This window comes from Chroicocephalus ridibundus, chromosome 1 (genome assembly GCF_963924245.1).
Source record: "Chroicocephalus ridibundus chromosome 1, bChrRid1.1, whole genome shotgun sequence".
Taxonomy (NCBI): domain Eukaryota; kingdom Metazoa; phylum Chordata; class Aves; order Charadriiformes; family Laridae; genus Chroicocephalus; species Chroicocephalus ridibundus.
The window spans coordinates 218,656,021-218,678,727 of record NC_086284.1 but is presented as its reverse complement, the minus strand read 5'-3'; the positions used below and the strand labels follow the sequence as shown (position 1 = coordinate 218,678,727).

General features: G+C 48.0%; 1 protein-coding gene across 1 annotated transcript in view; it reads right to left on the bottom strand.

The window, feature by feature from the left end:
• The window catches only part of LOC134510420 (collagen alpha-1(VII) chain-like), a 136,643-nt gene that overhangs the window by 53,666 nt on the left and 60,270 nt on the right, over nucleotides 1–22,707 (bottom strand). Inside the window, exons 26-48 of the mRNA XM_063323721.1 lie at nucleotides 21,931–22,005; nucleotides 21,562–21,642; nucleotides 21,437–21,463; nucleotides 18,900–18,944; nucleotides 18,100–18,168; nucleotides 17,897–17,983; nucleotides 17,207–17,233; nucleotides 16,988–17,041; nucleotides 15,593–15,664; nucleotides 14,944–15,003; nucleotides 14,711–14,746; nucleotides 12,311–12,346; nucleotides 11,142–11,177; nucleotides 10,810–10,845; nucleotides 9,699–9,731; nucleotides 8,383–8,454; nucleotides 7,502–7,561; nucleotides 6,591–6,626; nucleotides 5,389–5,469; nucleotides 4,097–4,132; nucleotides 2,877–2,948; nucleotides 2,151–2,186; nucleotides 1,979–2,014 (exon numbers count right to left, since the gene is read on the bottom strand). Coding sequence (XP_063179791.1) covers nucleotides 1,979–2,014; nucleotides 2,151–2,186; nucleotides 2,877–2,948; nucleotides 4,097–4,132; nucleotides 5,389–5,469; nucleotides 6,591–6,626; nucleotides 7,502–7,561; nucleotides 8,383–8,454; nucleotides 9,699–9,731; nucleotides 10,810–10,845; nucleotides 11,142–11,177; nucleotides 12,311–12,346; nucleotides 14,711–14,746; nucleotides 14,944–15,003; nucleotides 15,593–15,664; nucleotides 16,988–17,041; nucleotides 17,207–17,233; nucleotides 17,897–17,983; nucleotides 18,100–18,168; nucleotides 18,900–18,944; nucleotides 21,437–21,463; nucleotides 21,562–21,642; nucleotides 21,931–22,005 — 1,203 coding nt within the window. The remainder of the gene's footprint in view (nucleotides 1–1,978; nucleotides 2,015–2,150; nucleotides 2,187–2,876; nucleotides 2,949–4,096; nucleotides 4,133–5,388; nucleotides 5,470–6,590; nucleotides 6,627–7,501; nucleotides 7,562–8,382; nucleotides 8,455–9,698; nucleotides 9,732–10,809; nucleotides 10,846–11,141; nucleotides 11,178–12,310; nucleotides 12,347–14,710; nucleotides 14,747–14,943; nucleotides 15,004–15,592; nucleotides 15,665–16,987; nucleotides 17,042–17,206; nucleotides 17,234–17,896; nucleotides 17,984–18,099; nucleotides 18,169–18,899; nucleotides 18,945–21,436; nucleotides 21,464–21,561; nucleotides 21,643–21,930; nucleotides 22,006–22,707) is intronic.

Below are 22,707 nucleotides of genomic sequence, written 5' to 3'. Positions count from 1 at the left end.
CACTCCTGAACACACCAGAGTCCAAGTAATGCAGAATATAGGAGAGACAAGTGAACAGGAGCCCCAGTAGATAACAACAACTGAAAATGGGCCTGGGACCACAAAATGGGGTGGTTTCAAACAGCGTGTTGGTAGGGTTGGGAGCGGAGAGCTACGATAAATGGAGAGGCGTCACTGGAAGGCAATGACTCCTTGCTCCTGGCTTGTCCTGAGTTCCGAAGTCAGCAGAAACTACTGTCTTGTACAGGAATGATACCGCTGAAGGTGGACAGTAGCATTTTGCCTACTTTGAAGCAGCCTCTTACTCATATCTTGCCAATCCCTTATCCTTGGCAATGGAAGATAAAGTTTAGCACAGCTCTCCCAAGACGCAGTCGTTTGGTTTTGCGCTGGGGTGGCTTTACCTCCACTGAAGCTGATGGGGTGAAAAAATGCCTCCTTGCACATTCATGTACTAAAACACCTTCCTGATCACCTAAATGACCTTTCAAAATCTCTTCCAGCCTTATTTTTGATGAACCTGCGTTGAGTTTCTCTCTCTTAATCTGACACAACTTGGTGTTAGGCCTCTTATCCAAAGGAAAACTCTTTGCAAAGACACAGGAGAGTCCTGAGCACGAGTCATCCCACGTGCCTAGGAGGCATCCATCTCTCTGCCTCCACTACAGAAGGAGCCCAGAAGCCTTGATTCCGCAACAGTTAGTGATTAACGGTATGGGATGGGTTCATAGCTAGGTGTTAGTCCCTTCCGTGTCACAGTCTTCTTGCACTATCAGTGACAAGCCAATTGGGATGGATTCATGCATCTATCTGTAGAGGAGCTAGATACACATGCTGCTTTGCACCTTTGATAAGGCTAGGAGGGAAATCCACTCTCCAATACTGTAAGAGACGGATTGTAAATTCTCTGAGGAGGGGCAGAAGGCCCTCCAAGCCTTCAATGGAACACCTCAAACACTCGCAAGGGAAGAAATAATGCAGGCCTGGCTTTCAAAGAACTGATAAGGCTTACACTTCTCGTGCCTGAAAGCGTGGGAGAACTGCCTTGTGAGGACAGGATAGTTCTGCCTCTCGTGTGGTGAGCTCGCTAGTTCTCAGTTCTCGAGGCCATTGTGTCCAATAAGTGACCTTTGCATCATTATCCACGAAATCTATGTGAAAGCACACACCCCTGCATATGCTAATGAAGATTATAGAGATTATGCTAAACATGTATGACTATGGCACTCGTCTCTCCACCCAAATCATGCTACATGTCACCCGGGGGAAGGGAGAAACCTGAGTCGAGGCTGTCCTCGGCAAGGTGGGTGGACCATGCTAATTCAGCAAACATAAAAGGGGAAAATAAGTGCCCCTAGAAAGGGGACAAAGAAGAAACAAAAGAAGATCTTGCCTGGGAAGATTCTTCCCAAGAAAGAAGACTGTACCTGAGAAGATTTTTCCAAGAAAGAAGATTATGCCTGGGAAGATTCCCTGAAAAAAACGGAACCAGGACCGGTGATCCCTTTATCGTCTTTTTCTCTACCTTTTCTCTATGCCCTGGTTTCTCTTTTGTCTTAGAGTTGTTAAGTGGCGATTAATTAATGGTTAGAGTTGTTAAGTAATGACCTTAAGTACTGCTTGTCATAAGTTGTTGTACATCTGGTGTTAACTAACACGACGTATACCCCACCACCTGCCATAATTTGTCACACACCTAGCCAATTATCATGGACTCTTTAAGACCAATACTAATCATTTTGGGAAACTCATAAATGCTTGTATACGGACCTTGAGATTTACCTCACCTTGGTCCACGCCGTTGGGAATTTACGAATCTGAAGTGACTTACGCCTGCTCTTTCCTGACAGTGGGATGAAAACATAAAAGCAGAACGCTCTGGCGAAGTGTCCTCCGTGGTCCCCAGGATTCATGATAAAACTCAATATATCCCTTTCCCGAACGAACGTGTAAGACAACAGAATCAGGCGTTACTCACAATGCTTCCAGGAGTCCCAGGCAGCCCAGGCTCACCCTATGAAGATACAACACCACCGTACCCACGCCCCCCCCCCCCCCAAAAAAAATAGTCAGTGATGCACTTCAACATTTTAGCCCCCAAACAAACTTTCTCTCATGCAAGGTTATAAATGGGGAATGTGCAAACCTACAGCTTCGCCCTTGTCTCCCTTCTCTCCAGTGATTCCCTAGGAGGTGGAGAGAGAGGCAGGATGAGAACAAGCCATGGTAAAGGAAGGGGGTCTCAGCAGTCCCCCCTCTTCTTGCCAGCTCAGCATCTGATGGACTAACAAGGCCATCTTTGAGCAGCTGAGCTAATGAAATCTGGATTTCAACATCTCTCCTGTGGAGGAGTTCACTGACATTTAATAAGGGGTGAGATTATTAACCTCTTCCTCAGTGGGTGGGCTCATTAGGGACTTTCCCCTAGTCAGCCGCTCAGTTTCACCAAGTTTGTAGCAACACCACGTCTTTGAGACCTCTGACAATGCAGCTGATCTTAGGCAGTGTTTTCCAAAGCTATTAGAGGGAGATCAGACAGACAGAACCTAAGCGCATAGTTTTCCTTCCTTCCTCATCAGACTGAGTCAGTATTAAGTGTTTCGTTTCCAGCAGTGTAGGGCTGGAGAAGCTTTTCACACTCAGAACCCCCCAACGCACAGTCCTGCTAATCCTGTGCTCTGGCTAATCACACAAGAAGGGAGAAACAGCCCTAATCTTCCCTTTGAAGAGAAGACTCCCTCCCCAGGAGAGAGGGAGGGAGCTTTCTATGCCTCCCAGGCCATAAGGCAGAAAAAAAAAGATGGTTGTTTCTTTGATTGGCATTGCACTATCCCAAATTCTCCCTCTCTCCATTTCTCCCTTAGGGATTGCCTTACATCCTTTCCAGGTTGTCCCGTATCGCCTTTTATCCCTTGCTCTCCAGGCCGTCCTGGGAGTCCAGGCGGCCCCTGCAAGAAAGGATTTGGAGAAGCAATCAGAAATAGAGCATGTCCAGCAGCAAAAAAAGTAAAGTAAAAAAAAGGAAATGCTACACCTCCCCTATGTTTTTTCACCCAGGAAAGAAATATTTAGGTTTTTTCCATCAGACTGAGAGAATTGGAGTTGTTCAGTCTGGAGAAAAGAAGGCTCCGAGGAGACCTTCTAGTGGCCTACCAGTATCTTAAGGGGGCCTACAAGAAAGCTGGGGAGGGACTTTTTAGGATGTCGGGTAATGGTAGGACTAGAGGGAATGGATTAAAACTAGAGATGGGACGATTCAAACTGGATGTTAGGAAGAAGTTCTTCACCATGAGGGTGGTGAGACACTGGAACAGGTTGCCCAGAGAGGTGGTGGAAGTCCCATCCCTGGAAGTTTTTAAGGCCAGGTTGGACGGGGCTCTGAGCAACCTGATCTAGTGGGAGATGTCCCTGCCCATGGCAGGGGGTTGGAACTAGATGATCTTTAAGGTCCCTTCCAACCCTAACAATTCTATGATTCCATGATCAAACACCACTATTATTTGCGGCAATCTTTTTTCTGCATCTGCTGCAGATCATAAAGAACGATCTCCCAAACCCCCCACAGTTTAGTTCTTTTCTGGCCTTTCTTTTTCAGCCTTTAGCTTTGGAAGATGAAACCAAAGCCAAAATAAGAGAAAGAAAAGCCAAGGGCAAGACGAAGAGGATTCTTCATAGTCTCATCTAACCCCAGGACAAGTCAATAGGAAATAAAATGAGCAGGGCTCAGCTTCAAAACAAATCAAAGCGGGTGTTTGTCCAGCTGCTGTTGAACGAACCTGTGCAATGCTTTGCCCAGGGCAGTTGAGGTTGTTAAAAGTTTATGTGGGGTGACTAAATTCACGGCAGGAAAATCTACCAAGAGCTATCAAACCCGTAAGATATCAACTCTCAAACAGGACATCCTGCTTTTGCATTGTTCTCAGGACTTCCAGGGAAGTTGGTCACTCTCAGGTGAGATGCTGGGATGGATAGACCTTCTTTCTAACTCAGTGCAGCCCTTCTCCTATACCGCTGTACCCACACCTCCGGCTGTGAGTGACCCTGCTGTGTTTGGTACCTATGTAATTCTGGAAGGTGTGGGCTCCCCATTGATTACCTTGGTCCCAGAGGTGCCTTTCTGCCCTGGTTCTCCCTACAACACAATGCAAAAGTGCTCAGTTACATTTCAACGTGTGACCAAGTTCTTTTACCCTAATTTCTTACTCGGGTTAAGAGGTGTTATTTCGAAATAAGGCTGAGAGAGCCTGGAGAAGAGAAGGCGCCGGGGAGACCTTCCAGCCCCTTCCAGTCCCTAAAGGGGCTCCAGGAAAGCCAAGGAGGGACTCTGGATCAGGGAGGGTAGCCATGGGATGAAGGGGAAGGGTTTTAAATGGAAAGAGAGGAGATTTAGATGAGGTATTGGGAAGAAATCCTTTGCTGTGAGGGGGGTGAGCCCCTGGGCCAGGTTGCCCAGAGAAGCTGTGGCTGCCCCATCCCTGGAGGGGTTCAAGGCCAGGTTGGACGGGGCTTGGAGCAACCTGGTCTGGTGGGAGGTGTCCCTGCCCAGGGCAGGGGGTGGCACTGGATGATATTTAAGGTCCCTTACAACTCTAACCATTCTATGATTCTGTGAAATCACTGGTGACTCTGAAACTAGGGGTGTTGGGCAGCAGGGCTTCAGGATCAGAAGGATGGATGCTTCTTTTTTTTCAAGCCTTCCCTTGGTAATCCTGTTTCACTCGATGTCCAGGGATCTACTCAGCCCTTTGAACTGAAGAAAGGTCTTCACTGAACGTGGTTAGGAGAGGCTTTCCAGAAGCCAGTTACGATCCTTTTGTGAGGGGCCACTTTGTTTGATCGTAAGAGGGAACTATTATGCCCTAAACCCAAAAAGCTCTTCAGGCTGCTTTGGCAGCGCACCGTGCTAGTTCCCTGCACGTCAGACAGATGTGACTCAATGACAAAACAGCATGGTGTTGAATAATAAGAAATGTGGTGTCCAGGCATTGTAACACAAACACCATGGTGCCACATACCCTGGACCAAGGGTAAAGAGATTCTGCCCCGAAATATAGCCAAAAGCACGACCTAATCACAACCTGCAAAGGATCTACCTCCTCACTTGCAATGACAGAGCGGACAGAACAAATGAGAAATTAGAACCCTTGATGAGCAAACCATCATGCCTTAATAAAGGTAGTTTGTCCATTCTCATTTGTTGACCACTGTAGTGCCGAAACCCGTGTTTTCACCAACCAGTGTAACACGCATGTTTTTGACTGGTCCCATCTTGTCATTTGTTCCTGCTTTCCCTTGCAAGGGCATAACCTGGGGTTGTTAGCTTGGTGCAGATTGGCTTTCCAAGGGCTCCAGCATGACCATCTGACCAGATTGTTAGCTTCTACTTACATCTTTACCTCTTAGTCCGGTCTCGCCTGGTTTCCCAGGTAATCCTGGTTCACCCTTCTCTCCCTTCAGACCTATATCCCCCTAAAAAAAACAAAACTGGCGTTACATTCCTCCTCCTGCATTTCACAGTACTCATGCTTTAGACACTGCAGGGCAGATTCAGACAGCATGCCAGGCCCCATGGTGATGCAATTCCTTCCACGGTCCTGGTTCAAGCTTGGGCTCAGAGCGTCTACCCTGTGCTAGGAAGGGCTGTGCTTACAGTATTTGCTGAGTGGGCCAGGCTGGAAAGTATCCTTCTCTAATTTAATCCATTCAGACTCCATGATGAACCTTGCCAGATACTGCAGGACAGACTCTTCTGAGGTTCTCCACCTCCAGGAAGCTTTGCAGCGCAAATGAGGTGGCCCATTAGTGGAGACCCAGGAGATGCGCCCAGTCTTGAGAGAGTGGCGTGGACACAGGGTCAGTTCCCCCTCCATGTTTTAACTTCTATTTCCATGTAAAGTCAGTTGGGCTCTCAAGGATGGGTACTTACGTGTCTACTCTGCTTTAGGTTTGTACAACAGAGACCTTCCTCATCGCTCAACCACTTCACCATGCCTTCTCCCAGCCCAAAACACCTCTTGCTGCCTTCTCTACTTTGCAACTGCGTTAACACGTCTTGTTAACACATGCTGTCTTGGATGCATCTCATTTATCTCTTTTGACATCCAATTTCTCCATGCCAGTGAAGCCGATCCAGCCTAAATATTCCGTTCACTGGGCTACCTGTCATGCTGTAACACTTCCCAAATCCATATGCTCCCTCAGCCAAGCCTGGGGAGCAACGCTGTTTAAGCAACGTACACAGCAAGACAGATTCACTGAACAAACCCCGCATTTGGGATGTTTTCCAGACCTCTCTTGACCAGTTTTGAATCTTTGCTAGGGGGAATCCCACAAGTCAGGATTTGCAGGTTTTTTTAAAGATGCAAGAGCATTTTTCCATTGTTGTCTATGCAGGGCTCTGTGTGTCTTAAGGAGAGTCCAGCAAAGTTTTCAACAAATTTGTTCAGACCTTTCAGCTTTTGAACACTCCCTACGTTTTGACACTAGCCCCATGGCAAAGATAAAACCCCACTGACTCAAGCTGCTTTGGGTGGCACAGACATCAGTCATGAGACGATGCTTTACGCGTTGCAATCATTGCGTAGACTCACCTTCTGACCTGGTTTGCCAGACAAACCTACATTTCCCTGCAGAAATACAGACCGTTAGTCACACGGCAAGAATGACACAGGTAGAATATTTGCAGGTGAGGGTCCTCTGTTGTATCTAAAGGGTGTAAACATCAGACTCGATGCTGCCAAGCCGCTCTTTGATTGCAGGTATTAGCAGCTGAAACAGTGTAGTAAAATGCGGAGAAGGGAAAACAGATGGTGTCCTAATGGAAGGGGGCTGGAAGCCCTTAGATGCATCCGTCTTCCCCACTTTGCAACCATTAATGCTTTGATGACTAGCTTTGATAGAGGGGTGGGAACCTCAAAGATGTTAGGTTTTGCAAGTTTTTTGCTGGTTTAAAATGAAAGGGGCTATTAATATCCCCACCAAAGGGGATATGAAAATATCCGCACAAAAGAGAACACCGAGAGATCAACCCAACCCTTACTAGACATCAGTGACCTCATGTGGGAGCCACCAGAAGCTTGCACCTTCTTAGACACAAAAGTCAAGGAAATAAAAATCAAGTTCACCTTTAGGACACAAAGCCATTGGAAATGGGGCGCCCTTGGCTCTGCTGTTGAATTACCAGGTGAGCATTGACCGTCTGTGCTTTCTTCCAGACTCACGAGTGATCCTCTCTCTGCATTTCAGAGGACCCTCCCTTAGCACTGTCTTCCACAGTAAGGTGCAAACTACCCCATCACACAAACCCACCATGGGATCACCAACCACAGGGTGACAGCCTAGCACCTTGTCACCATCCCAGCACTAATTTCCTGATGACAGGCCTCAGGGGTGAAGGCCAAAAAATTCATGTGCATGGAGGTGACAGAGATTTTGTCTTTGAACCTTCTGATTTGCCTTCTTAGCCCTCCCCCTCCCAAAGACAGCGTGTTGCCCCACTCACCCTGTCGCCTGGGTCTCCCTTCAGCCCAGGTTGACCAGGAATGCCAAAACCTGGACTTCCCTGCAAAAATCAGTGATGATGCGTGTCTCAGTGTAATGTTTGGAGAGCTTTCCCTCTCTGCACCTCTACGTATGAAAGAGATAGAGCCAGGACTAAATCCTGTGCTGGTATCACCTCTCAGCTTGTCCTTATGGCCGCCACGTGGTCCCTCTCCCCTCCTAACCACAGTCCTTGCCGCCTCTGAAAGATGCTGTTGTGGAGAGCCAACTTTCTCTAAAATGCTATTTGGGGGACCCAGGATGTGCCTCAGTTTCCCCATCCCGATCTTGCAGATCTTGGCTGCAATTCTTCCACTGCCATGCACACGCTGTGGTGGCATGACCTTGCCACTCCTGGGAACTTGTCCTGTGCCATGCTCATCGCTAGCAGCCTCCACTCCACCACCACTTTGTAGCTGCCTCAAGGGTCAGCCTGCTTCCCGTCCTCTTTGTAACTACCGGCAGTTAGCTGCCAACGCTGCGTTTGGTGTAAGGAGGACGCAGAGGGAGACACAATGTCTACCTAGAGCAGCTTCCAAGCTCACGACATAAATCTCCACACCAGAAGCTGGCAGGAAAGGACAGAGCAGATCCCAGACATTTTCAGCAAACATGGGCAGCCAGCAGAGCTGAGCGTTGGTAACTGCGTCTCTCTGACTTCCTTTCAAGGCGTTTTTGACGTCTCCGTGTGATAAGACTCCCCTTGGCTTTCAGCACACGGGTGCTTTTTGTTAGCATGATTTGGGAAGGAGTTCCATCTGCCTCAAGAGTTTCCTTTGTGGATACAAACGAAATAAACCCTTCTACCCATAAAGGATGCACCAAGAAAAGCAAGTGCTTTACCTTCTCTCCTTTGTCTCCTTGTATTCCCTTGTCCCCTCGTGGTCCCAGGGCCCCTGTTGGTCCAGTATCTCCCTGTGAATAAAAGATATCCCTAAAGCTAATAATATCATGTGGGAAGCCAAGTTAATCCGTTTTCCTAGAGCTGCATTTTGCACTTCTAGTGTGCTCTGAAAACCATTGCCAAATCCACCCATCCATCCATCCATCCTTGGGTTTATACCGAAGCTTTCCCCGTGGTACCTGGGCTTTTGCCATACAAACCCCACCACAGTAGTTACACCCTCTCCAGCCATGCAAAATCTATACCATAAAGCACCATGCAGGCATTTATAGGGCTACAAGCAGGATAAAATTCAGATCCCAGGCCACTACCTAAATGCAGCCAGCCTAGAAGAGGAGAGACATTTTTGCCAACCAACGTCAAGCAATCTGGACGATAAGACCAACAAAGGGAGGTGGCTCCGCCATCCAAGCGCAGTGAAAAGGACAAACTCATTTTTTCTTTAAGGGGTGAGGGTGGTATGAAGCACTGTAGGGTATTTCATGAATGTCAGCCGTCAAAGAGCCAGGACGAGTTAGTCCTGCAGCAAATACTTCTAACATGGATAAGGGAGATCTTCTATTTCTTTGCAGGTTGACAATGAGCTACCAAAATTAAAAATAAAAGGAAGATATTCCAGGCCATGTTCCACCACGAGGCCACTACAAAAGTGAGCTGTATCCTCTGGGCTATAAGGCAGATGTACAACACAGTCAGGGAACAGCTCTGCCTCAGACATCTCCTTGGTTTGAGAAATTCAATTTCCTCCAGTCATGGGGAAGCCAAATGCTGGGTCAGGGGCCTGAAGATGTGGGGAAATCTCCATTTGTGGAGATGCTCAGCACACAAGGTCCTGAGCAACCTTACCCGGCTTGGAAGCTGGCTCTGTTTTGAGCCGGAGGTGGGACTAGGGACCTCCAGAAGTCCCCTCCAGCCTCAGCTGTGCTTTGATTTTATGTCAATGCCTCCCTTGGCTGGCAAGTAGTTCCTGTGAGTGGGCTGGCTCTGCACTTCAGTGATCTCTCCCTTCTAACACTAGCGCATGGAAATCCCAAATTTCCCCACAGACTAGGGCTAGAACGAGAATGACGGGTACAAAATGTTAATAAAAGCAAAAGAAATATCAGCAGGGCAAGGCTGCTGCTACTTTTCCAACCTCTCTTCTCCAGTCAATCACAAGGGAGACATGATTCAGATGGTGAAACATGGTACAACCTTCACTTTTTCAGGCGAAGAGCTCATCTAAGTTTCAAGCAGTGTTAATTAGTGGACTTACCCTGACACCTTTCTTGCCTGGAGGCCCCAAAACCTGAGGATAAAAAGAAATCACTGAAATGCTCTCTTATTTGGAAAAAAAATATAAATCCTTTTCAAAGTAAGATCTATTCATGCCACCTTTTCCAAAGCAAGAGAATCTCAGCTTTGATTATGGGATGGGAAACCTGCACTGATGGCTAGAAAGGGCTACAAGACAGAAAGGACTACAAGCCAAATCCCAAACCCAATGAAGCTTGTGAGGAACCCCACCAACTTTGGTAGGTTTTGGCTCCAGGGATGGACTGAACAGTCACTCACATGCAAGGTGTTATTGGCAGATAACTGCTGTAGCCTTTGCTAATACACACCGAGGACTGACCTTCAGACAGCAATGCCTCTGGTCATTCAACCATCCTCCGGGACACAACAGTCTGTCCTGGTGGTGGGTCTCAGTCCTTAATGCAACCTCCAACTGCTCCCACAGCCATTGCAGCAATGCCATGGGACACGCAGAGGTGGCCACCACCAAGGTTTCTCCTTAAAGCTGCCCTAGCATTTGGAGGGACACAAGGAGCAGCCTCTTCAGCAGGGACCAGAGCAGCCCCACCGTGAATCATAGCATGGTTCGGGTTGGAAGGGACCTTAAAGATCATCTAGTTCCAACCCCCTGCCCTAGGCAGGGACACCTCCCACTAGACCAGGTTGCTCAAAGCCTCATCCAGCCTGGCCTTGAACACTTACAGGGACGGGGCATCCACAACTTCCCTGGGCAACCTGTTCCAGTGCCTCACCACCCTCACAGTAAAGTATTTCTTCCTAATATCCAATCCAAATCTACCCTCGGAGCTTGAGCTGGGGGACAGTTGTGGGGAGGCTTTATCCTTATGTTTCCTGCACAGCAGTGAATCTCCTTCAAGGAGACAGTGAGCAACTGTGGTGCAGGGCTGGGAATAAAAGAAGTGGAGCAGGGAGCAGAAGACATAGTTGGCTGGAGGGTCAGGGAAGAGATCCATTTGTTCCTCCTGCAATTCAGTGGGACACGTCTCTCTTGGTCCTTGGTCTACTGGCATCACTGGTGGTGATGCTGCATAGCGATAGCACAAGAAAGGCTGTAATCCACTCATAGTTACCCCCATAGCTGGAGCACCTGGAAATCCTGGGTTCCCCTGCAAGGCAACAGGACACAAAATGAACAATCTGGGTCAATGAAAAATTTCTGCTCATTGCTTTCCCCCATCTGTTCCTTAAAACAGCTCAAAATTCATCTCAGAAGCACCAGAGCAAAACAGAGAGGAGACACTGAGCTCAAGAACATCCCTGCTGGCTTCATCTCTCCGTAAGCCCCCTCATAAACACACTCAAGTGCACTTGCAAGAGCTGCACAGATGGAACAAGCTGGTGAAAGTCAGGATACCTTCACCTGAGCTAGCCAAACATGTTGTTCTCTTGCTGTTTGACTTACCTGGTCTCCCTTCTGCCCTGGAGGTCCTGGGAGTCCCTGTAAGAAAGGCATCAAAAGCTAATTTCCACCAGACTGAAAACAGATTCAGCACTTTTGGTCCCTGCTGTAGTGAGAAGCTCCCAGCCAGAGGGAAGGAGGGAGGAAGCTTTTCAGCCCAGTTTTTCCCTAACTACAAGACAGCTCTGCCAGACAGCTATCAGGGTCTTGGGTGAGAGATGGGAACCCCATGCCCACCTCTAGCATGCCTTGTTGCCATCTACCAGGAGACCAAGTGCATAGCAACAAGGTGTCATCCCAGGTACAGCTCTCAAAGATGGTCTTTTGCAAGCAAGGAAAGGTATGGAGATGGCCATGAGGTGCATGGGAGCTACCAGACCAGGTCAGTGCTTTGTCTAACCCAGCCCCAGGACTCTGCTCAGAGCTGGAAGCTGCAAGTGCACGTACCTGCTGTGCTCACAGGGCCTTGCTCCTGCAAAGTGCACTGGCTCGAGGAAGACTGACAGACTATTTCCATTTTTCACTACCGTAGCTATTCTTAGTAAAAAATGCGGACATCTCTTTTAATCTTTGAGGTTATAATCAAATGGATGAGCAGAACAAGTGCAGCTGGGGGAGCTGTAAAAACGGCAAACCTGAAATACAGCTCACTAAAAGGAACCCGTGAATACTCAGTATGGACTGGCAAGGAGCATTCAAGATTTGTTTGTCAGTGTTTGCTGGCTGCAGACACTCTCGGGAATTTACCATCGGAGCAAGGTCTATCCCATGCATGAGAGCACCTTCAGCAGGAGCAAGCTCCTGAACCTTGCACTTACATGGTATGTAGGTATGGGGCCCAGTTATATCTGGCCAGACTGGGAGAAGCCTTTGGGAGGGACATCAAATTCCCTCCCTCTGGAATTCCAACCAGATACCTCAACGTCCTGAACCTGAAACCAGAGCCAGTCCTTAGAATCGTAGAATAGTTAGAATTGGAAGGGATCATCTAGTTCCACCCCCCTGCCCTGGGCAGGGACACCTCCCACCAGCCCAGGTTGCTCCAAGCCCCGTCCAACCTGGCCTTGAACCCTTCCAGGGATGGGGCAGCTACAGCTTCTCTGGGCAACCTGGGCCAGCGTCTCACCACTTCTTCCCCTCCTACTCTGCCCTCCAGTGCTGGCCAGTCTCACCTTGTCCCCTTTAACACCACCTTGCCCTTTGTTACCCTGGAAAACAGAAGATGCTTTAGTTAAGACAAGGCTCTGCTGGCAGAGCAGGACGAGCCTGGAGGCTCACGCTGAGCAGGTTCCCTCCACTGGAGACTGTGAAAGCAGAGTAGGAAAGCAAATTAAAAAAAAAAAAAAAAAAGAAGAAGAAAAAATGAAGTTTTTTACATATATGTCATATATAGTATATAGCATGTTACATATATAGTCCATGCACTTACATATTACATATTAATTACCTGTCTAGTATCAATAATATATTGATATCTTGTATAATAAAACATATTACTATATGCCTAATATTAAATTGCTTGCATATTATAATAGATAGTTACTATATAGTTATATCATAATCATCTACTGTATAATACACATATATTACTGTATGTGTATATGAACTATCCTGAGCTTGATCCGACTGTTTCCTCCCAAAAGCCTGAGAGCTGAAGATAAGACAGTCTCTTGGAAAAGTTGAGAGTCTACAGGATAGATAATGTGCAGGTTTGGAGTTGTGGGGTAGGTCCAGGCTTGGCTCAGAGGCTGAGCATAAGCAAGAGGAGCAAGGTGGAGATGCTGGTCCAGGGCCCAGGTACGGCGGGTTCTATATTTGCATCTTGTTTTTTAATCTTAATTTTTAAAACTTCGTTCTGATTTGATTAATTTGGAGGCACATCCTTGGCCCAATCAGTTGTTCTTCCCCAGGTGGTCCTGGTTCACCCTAAGTGAAAATGAGCAGCTGTGATTGCCTCCTGCACCTTCTGCTGTCCACTTGGAAAGAGCTCATGAGCAACGTCGACAGTTACCTCACTGCTGAGCACCCTGCCACATTGTGCTCTTTCTCCCCATTGCTTTGCATGGGCAGCCCATGAAACACCCCGCCACAGACTCATATTTGTGTGGACCAGGACTGAGCAATTCAAGGAGGTCTTTGCTCTTGCGAAGAGCAAGACATGAGCTGCAAACTGGCTATTGGCACTTGGAAGGACTTGACCGATTTAAAATCCTCTCCTATTTTATGAAGTAAAAAAGCACTACTGCAAAGGGAAGCAAACCACTTTGTTTCAGGCTGAATGAAACATTTCCTTGGATACTATTTGCTTCCTTCATTTTCCACCTCTCTTGGAAGTATGAAAATAATTTATTTTGAGGTCAACGTGGACATTTTTTGAGCTTAACGGACATGAAATAAATCAGTGACTCAGATCCATTTGGCCATCAGCAGTAACTCAAAGAGTACGCCCTGAGTTACCTGGAGAAGGGGGTGTGCAGAGAGCCATACAACCCAATCCTAAGTGCTCCTCCAAGAGACGTGACAACCTGGGACCATGCTGAGTTGCCCTATGTACCACCTAAACCTGAGCCTGGCGCTCCCCACACCAGGGAAAATCCAGACTTCTTGACTCTTTCTCTGGTGTCAAACTTCAACGCGAGCTCAAGCCAGGTGCTTCAGGAAGAGGCAAACATCCTCTCAAACCTGAACTGAGAGGCATTTGTCTTGGCTCAGGAGAAATTCTCCTTCCTCCTGCAGCAGTCGTCCCTGTACATGCCAAGATCTTCTGATTCCTCCTGCACCCGCAGCTTTCCAGGTGTTTTGTTACATGGAGAAGCCCTGGAGTTGAACCCCAACATCTCCATGAGTAGTGAGAGCTGAGAAGATAGGCAGAAGTCTGCAAGAAAATCTTCCTGCCTTCCATGATTCCCTTCCTGACCAGTTCTTGGCATTTCTCATCTTCCCTAGGTTCCCAGCAGAGTTGCCAGATTTGGACTGGAGCTACAGTTGTCCAGTCCCTTTCCTCTGGCAGCACTAGGACCCCAAAATCACTCCTCCCCACCAACCCCAGGCTCTTAAGCAAGGTGAGAGGATTGATCAAGTCAAGGTTTCCTTTTCTCCCAACACTTGGAAAAAGATGGTCACTTCCAGAAGAAAACTCAAACTTCAGGATGGGCTACATCACCTCTCCCAGAGCTGGTCTTTCTCCACTGGAAACGTGGGAATGAATCTGGGCCTGGATGGTTCAGAGGAAGGTGTCCAAAATACAAATGTGAGACAATCTGCTCCTTACATCTTCCTTCCAAAACACATTTAATGTGAACTACTACAATTCTGCAGAGTCTCACCAGCCACAAAAATGCCATCTATAATTTTATGAAAATATCCTGTCTTGCTACCATTCCAGGTCTCTGCTGCACCCAGCAACAATGACTTCCACTGGCCAGTAACTGCTGATATATAAAATTATCTTTCATTGCTTTTGAGTAAAGAGTCGACATTCCCGCAGCCTACGATGATGGTTAGAGCTAGATGTTTTCCTTGGCACCTGAATACCAGGCACAGGGACTCAGGTTCAGCATTTCAGTACCCACCTTTGGTCCCGGTGGTCCTGGAGGTCCCATCGCCCCCTGAAAAATGAGAAGAAACAGTGAAAGCTCGAACTTTAAACCCTGGCGTCTTCCCTTCTGTCACCCTTTCCATTTATAACCACTGGATGCGACCTCTGAGGAAAACCTAGATAAGAGGGATTGAAGGAGACTCTGGAGACACTGAACCCTCCAAAGGGATTTTAGCTGGAAATCTCACTCCAAAATTGTCAACCCACCTGCTCTCCTTCTTCCCCCTTCATGCCAGCAGCGCCGGGAATGCCAGTTCCTGCCATCCCCTGCAAGGTAAGCACAGCATTGCCATCAGGAAAGCTGGTCCCCAACGTGGCAGAGCATGATATGTCCTACCCATGAGCTCCACCCTTAGCCACCTTGCAAAGCAGGAGGGGAGAAACTTGCTCTGTAAATACTTGGCTAAGACATATCTCTAGCCAGTAACCTTCAGGCAAGGTGCAGACAATGACGTGGAGGAGAGAATTAAAAACCCGTAGGGTCTGTAGGTGTTTCCAGTGGCCATTTGAAGCAGGACGGGGGATTCAGTGAAGCAGACCTACCCAGGGGACAGGGAGCATGCAGGGCTTGGGGCATGTTTGGGAGAAAACACTGCTCCTGACAGCAGGAACTGCAGAGGACAGCAGGAACTTGTTTCTACCACTGGGTGGAAACAAGAGGACTGAGAAGAAAATCGACTTGGATGGAGATGGGTCATCTATTCTACCATGCATAGACTCAAACCCATAAAAGCAAGGAGTGAAGGGGAACGGTGGGAGATCCCAATGTGCCTTCCACATGTCTACCCTGCTACTACTTTGTCTCAGCTCCCCCTTGGGCTGAGATGCCTTGCAGACATCTGACATGAGTAATGACCTTTTCTCCCCTTGGTCCAGGCAGTCCAGGAACACCATCTAGCCCTACAGGGCCTGGCAAGCCAGGTCTCCCCTGAAAAGGAAGGTACATCATCAAATCTTTTTCTTCCAAACTGTTTGTTACCAATCATACGAAAGAAAAGGTTTATTTTTAAGTGTGCAGAAATCCAAGCAGAGAAATACATACCCTGATGTGCCTATCTTAACAGTTCCTTTACAACTGAGGATTTATAGAGACGTCTATGTATTCCCAAATTTCCTTTTCCCCCACAAATAAGCTATGGATCACTGGCTTTACTCAGGAAGGGAAAACAAAGAGGTGTTTGCTTGCTACATGGGAAGACAGAGCCTGGGTTCCCACGTTGATCTGGCAGTGGCTGTCTTCTGCAGTGACTCTTCATGGCTCTGTTGCTGTAAGAGGGTGAACCCGTAATGCTGCTGGTGTAGAAATGGTGAAGATGGAAATAGCTGGCCTATAGGATAGAGCTCGGACCCATTTATGATGATGGACAGTAAGAGGCACCTTGGCAACGGTACAAGAACAGGACATGCCCTGTCCCTCAGTAATCTTTCAGGTTTGAGCCATTTATAATGCAGGAACTTCCCAAACCAAAGACGGTTTCTTTTATTCCTAGTCCTCCATGGACTTTTTTCCTTCTCTTATCTCCCCTCAACCTCAAGTTCCTACACCCCAAACATCCTTGTGGGATTTCTTCTGTGAAGAACCACCACCTTTTCTTTGTTTTGAATCTGCTGCCAGCTCGGTCCATTTTCTGTCCCATTCTTTTGACCCACCTTCTTGCCCTCCTCTGGACCTGCCCTGGGTCTTCTCTGTCCTGATGAGACCAGAGGGGTGGGATGCGGGAAGGAGGACAGTTGCACTCAGCTGCTCCATGGGTGAAGGAAACAGTGGGGGCTCAAGGGTGAACCACTGTCACTTTGGAGTATCCCTCATCAGGTGATAATTGTAATCATCTGCCAACATGATTGACTATGCCAGAGGGTTAATGGTCATGGTGAGCACCGTGATGGATGCACTTCTCACAGCTTTGCTCCATGCCATGAGGAAGAGCATGCCCTTGCTTTTCGCAAAAGGAATGGCTGTTATCCCATGTCTTTGTTGGGTTTCTAACATTTCCCTTTTGGCAGTTCCTGAGTGACAGGTCAACAGGATGAAGCTGACAAAGTGAGAAAACGCTTAATTGGCCCTGCTTAATCTGCCAGCCCTCATCATCAGAGTGAAGCATCCTGAAGTGTGGCAGCTGATGAGAGCTGACAGTAGACATTGTCCCTGTACACCCACCCTGCATGGCAGTGGGCATCTTGAGGCCAATGGTCCCTTCCCACCATGGCCAGCAGCTCTTCCTTAGTGACTGGACATCGGTGGACCACTCACCGGTTCTCCCACGCCTCCTCTGTCACCCTTGAGGCCATTCCTCCCACGAGGGCCCTGCATGAAGCACAGGACAGTCTTACTGTGTGTCCCAGGAGCCCTTTTGGGTCTTGACGGACATCCGGTCAGTATGGAAACCAGGCCCTATTGGGCAGCTTAGAGATAATAAAAAAATAGGCTCCTCATCCCATAGAGAAGTGAAAGCTAATCTCAGGTACTTACCCTGATACCTGAATCCCCGGGTTCACCCTGAAACACAAGGGACAAGGAGCATTACCGTGGGGTGGTAATTTAGAGAGCAGGTCCTCTCTAAACTTAGTCCCAGCAAAAAGCTCCTGCAGGCTGACAAGCCCAGAGACCAACACTCCCACCCCCAAGGGAAAACGGAGCTTTAGTAAAGGTACCTGCTATCTTGCATGCTCCAGACACCTCAACCTGCAAAATCTGATGACAACCTCCCCTTAGGGTAGAGGAGGGGAGTTTAGGTCTTGTGGTCTCTGCTGAGACTTTCTGACCCACCCCTGGTGCAAGGAGACATTTGGTGACAACCATCAGTCGGTTTTAGCACAAGTGATCCTGGGTATTTCACTCCAGACGCTGAATAACCCTCCTAGGGACCCGGAGCTGGAAAAGCCTTAGTGGCCACTGAATCTGGTCAGCCTTGTCTGACCGTAACCTTTTCAAGCTCCATCATCGATTTCCGCTGTATTGAGCAGCGGGGCCCTGATGATGGGAACATTTTGCGGAGTTCCTCCTTTTATGCCTCAATAGGAAAATCCCATGACGGAGAGAAGAAACTAGCGTTCCCAGGGTTCTTGAATGAACAGAGTATCCAGGGACCCTGGACTATGCTGGGTCTCCTCTCTGTGTGCTACAGCTTCACAGAACTATACTTCAAATAACCACGCTCACCTTGATGGAGATCCCTGGTGGCCCCTGTGGCCCTGGTAAACCTGGTGGCCCTGCTACCCCAGGAACCCCCGGTTGCCCTTTCTGTCCCTGCAACAACAAAAACCAGGAAAGGGAAGGATGTGGGCTCTCTCCCAGGTCCCTTCACTTCTCTGCCAGCCCTTGAGAGGCTGAAGGGTCCACCACACCTGGGGTATGATACTCACGGGGGGGCCAGGCTGGCCATTTCGGCCAGGAATCACCTCCACTCCTCCCAGCACGTAGCCTGGTTCACCCTGCATACAAGGGGAGGACGACACGTGCTTAGCTGCGTTGCGAGGTCCAGGTGCAATCAGGCAGTTTCATAATTTATGGGCAATTTCATGATCAGCGTAAATGACTTTAAAACCAAACAGCCCCTCCCTACGCTGCAAACCCAAACCACCTGCTTGTAGCAACTCTTTTGCAGAGGCACCAGAAACCCCATGGCCGTGACACGAGCTCTGCTTACCGGCACGGCAGAAAATTAATCCCAGGGAAAAAAAGGAGGTTGGCTTTCAGGGGGATCCACTCCCTGATCTGTAGCCTTACAGACGGCTCAGGCAGATGCCAGGAAGGGGGAGGAATGTGCATTAGGGGCTGGGGGAAGGACAGGACAACTGCTCCTGGAATCTGCCCACAACTGACCATGAAGCCTTAACTTTTTGTGTCCTAAATGTATGTAAACAGGCTTTTTCATAGTGGAAACTCAGAAAGACAGAATAAGCAATACCTCCTTCTGCAAATAACCAACTGAAATGCGACAAGGGCCTGTGATAAGGATTAAGCACTTTTTTCCATAAAGACATTAGATTCCTCCTAGCAAAACTGAAGGACAACTCCCCAGGCTGAAGATTAGCAGTGTAGGGCTAGTTACATATAGCTCAGAAGTTCACGTTCACCAAAGGTCGCTGTAAAAATACTTAGAAATTAGAGATTAGAGCAATACAATAGCTTTTGCCCAATGAAATCCAGGAATGAAACTCACTCTGTCTCCTTTTGGCCCCACTGGTCCAGGATAGCCAGGAGATCCCTGGAATTAAAAAGAAATCCTGCGGCATTAAACAGCAAAGCACCCGCAGGACCATCATTGTGGGATGATGAAGTTACAGATCTGTCTCTAATAAAAGTTCATTCACTTTTAAAGCGGTCATGAAAACACGTTCCTAGAAGTTGATTTTGGTCCCAACATTGATAAGAAATATATAATGTATGTGTCACCCGTGGGTGTGTTATGTGTCCCTCTCTAGCGATGGGTGCATGTAGGATGGACACCTGATGTAGTGACAGTGTAGTACATACAAAGCACCATGGGAAGCTGTGAGGAATGAGGGGTTGCTGCTTATTTAATCCACCAGGAGAAGGTAAACAGGGCAGAAGGGGCATTTGGTGGCTGCAGTGGTTTCTGTTGGACTCCTGTGATCTGTGCAAACCATGGCTCACAAACATCACAATCCTTGTTATAGGTGCTACCCCATCGCAGACACTGGCAGTTTGATCCAGATGCCCAAAGGTCATAGAATCATAGAATTGTCTACGTTGGAAGGGACCTTTAAGATCATCAGGTCCAACCATAAACCTAACACTGCCAAGTCCACCACTAAACCACCTCCCTCAGCACCACATCTACATGTCTTTTAAATACCTCCAGGGATGGGGACTCCACCACTGCCTTGGGCAGCCTGCTCCAATGTTAGAAAATCCTTTCAGTGAAGAAATTTTTCCTAATATCCATCCTAAACCTCCCCTGGTACAACTTGAGGCCATTTCCTCCTGTCCTATCGCCTGTTCCTTGGGAGAAGAGACCAATCCCCATCTCACTACAACCTCTTTTCAGGGAGTTGCAGAGAGCGAGAAGGTCTCCCCTCAGCCTCCTTCTCTCCAGGCTGAACACCCCCAGCTCCCTCAGCCGCTCCCTACAGGGCTTGTGCTCCAGACCCCTCACCAGCTCCGTTGCCCTTCTCTGGACACAAGATGGGTGATATCCTCAAGTAACCAAGGCACAGGGCTGGCAGACATGATGAAGGATTTATGGGAGGCCTGTGTCCTTCTGGAGGATGGGTGGGATAACAGGGCACCCGAAATCACAAGAGCTGACTCTTTAAGCAACAGAATCGAGCCCAAAAGATGGAGTTAAGTTCAAGAAGGTGCCACCAAAATGTTGTTTCTGCACAAGAGGTGGCTGCTTACACACCATTGTAGACAATGGAGGGCAGGGGCAGGGGCTCGGTTCAATTACACATGCACCGGTGTCTTGTGCAATTTGTGATGCTCTGTGATACCTGCCTAGCCTGCAGCTCTCACTTTGGAAGTGCCCATCAAGGCCCATATTTTATCAGCCCTTCATGGTTGCCTTGGAAATCCTAGGGCATCTCAAATGACCTGGGCACACCTTGGTACCAGCCCCTTGTCAATTTAGCCCTCAGAACCGAGGGTGATTTAGCTGGTCAAACACATTTATCTACTAACAGAGCCCTGGTAAAAGCAGGGGAGGGACATTCGTGAGTGCTGATCTAGTGTGCCAAGCTGTGCTATCACCAATGACATCAACAGCACGGAGCAATTAGTACTGTGAAAACAAGGGCACGTGAGGTTTGGTTGGTCTCGCTAGATGCACATTTGCCAAGCGATGCTACGAACTGTTGCGTGAACAGTTTGTGTATGGGAAGGCTGTGAGCAAACGATGCTGCTGGTGATTATGCAGTAGGATTGATAGATGTGTCCAGTTCTGGGCACCTCAATACGAGAGAGATCTCGAGGTGCTGGAGCGAGTGCAGAGTGGGGCAACGAAGCTGGTGAAGGGCCTGGAGAATAAATCTTATGAGGAGCGATTGAAGGAGCTGGGACTGTTTAGTTTGAGGAAGAGGAGGCTGAGGGGAGACCTCATCACTCTCTGCAACTACTTGAAAGGCCATTGTAGAGAGGTTGGTGCTGGTCTCTTCTCACAGGTAATTAGTGATAGAACAAGAGGGAATGGGTTCAAGCTGCAGCAGGGGAGGTTTAGGCTGGACATTAGGAGAAAATTCTTCCCAGAAAGAGTGGTCAGATACTGGAATAGGCTGCCCAGGGAGGTGATGGAGTCACCATCCCTGGATGTGTTTAAGACTCATTTAGATGTGCTGTTAAGGGATATGGTGTAAGGGAGAACTCTGTAGAGTGGAGTTGATGGTTGGACTCGATGATCCCAAAGGTCTTTTCCAACCGAAATGATTCTATGATTCTATGTGACTGAAGGCAGAGTTCATAGTCCTTGGCCTTTTTCTCAACAGCTCTGGTTCATTGAGGGTTACTTGGCTAGAAGTGTGCCCACGTTGTATTGCATTATTTGCCAGATCTCTGAACAGAAGGAAACCTATTCAGAGCTATTCGGTGACAGCAATAGCCCCTCATAAAGGCAAAATGTGTCACTTGGTTCTCCTGTTCTCCTGGTGTCCTGCTCAGCACAACTGGCCTTTGAAAGGCTTGAAAAACAAACCTCTAGGGTCCTACCGTATCGATGATCTTTGCTGCATTCAAAATACTTACAATATCACCTTGAATGCCAGGGAGACCCTGCAAAACAGGAGAGAGAGAGAGAGAGAGATTTGAGAGCCATGCTTACTTTTCTCTTAAATGGCACTTTGACAAGGTTTGTTAAACCAAATACTTACCATGAGTCCAGGGGGACCAGGAGGACCTGTCCGCCCCGGTCTGCCCGGCAGCCCGGGAATGCCGTCCTTCCCAGGTAGACCCTAAACATATGGAAAATAACAGCATCCAGGTTACGGCCCCAGACCTGCAAACCCAAACAAGCTTCAGGCAGCACTAGCCTTCTATACCGTTTGAGGGAATCCCCAATTACCAGCACACACGTGCGTTAGTTCCCTTTTCCCTGATTTCCAAAGCCTGCATGGTGTAGGATATATCAAAAAAACCCATAAAAGATCTGAAGATGATTCTTTGCTAGATCTCTTCCTTCATTCTACTCATTTAGTCACATATTAATTAACTGAGTGGACGGTTCATGCTGGTGGACTCACCCTCTCTCCTTTCTCCCCCTTTGTAGTAAAGCTGTATGGGTCATAGCCTCCATGAGCTGGTGAGCTCCTGAAGCTCTTGAAAAGAAAAGGAAAATAGAACAAATGATAATGAAACTATTATCTGACAAAGGATGGCAAATAAACCCAAACCAGAGTGACCATGAAACACAGACTAGCACGTGAGTTGGCTCGCGCAACAGAAGAAAGAAGCAAGGTTGACCATCCAGGAGACCTGTTCATATCCTCAGACTATTTAACGTCCCTGGGAGGTCATGAATTATTTATTGTGTCTCCGGCTTGTGCCTTGAAATTGGGAGAACGGGATGGAGAACACAGAGTTCTGTGAGGACAAAATGCAGTCAGGAAGCGTATCGATAACTCAGGAAGTCTTGGCCCATGTTACACCTACAGCTCAGGATCTTCTTTTTGGCTCAGAGAGACTCTAAATATTCTTGGTTACATATCTGCAGGACTTCAAGGTAGCGTCAATGCAATTCTTCTCCCTCATGGGAGAGACCGTGGAAAGGAGTTTGTTGGTGATGAAATAAAGACCCTAATTCAACCGTCCATGGACAGCATTAATCTCACCTAATTTTAGACTGCCATAGCATGAACATCATCATCTGAGCTATTATGCCAGTGTGGACGCCTACCTATGAACTGAAGCATGATCAGACTTTGCTGACCACACTGCGTTAGCTGTCCACCAACTACTACGGAGACTCATTTTCTCCAGTGAAGGTAACATAGACTGTTCAGACCTGTTGGATGTCAAGA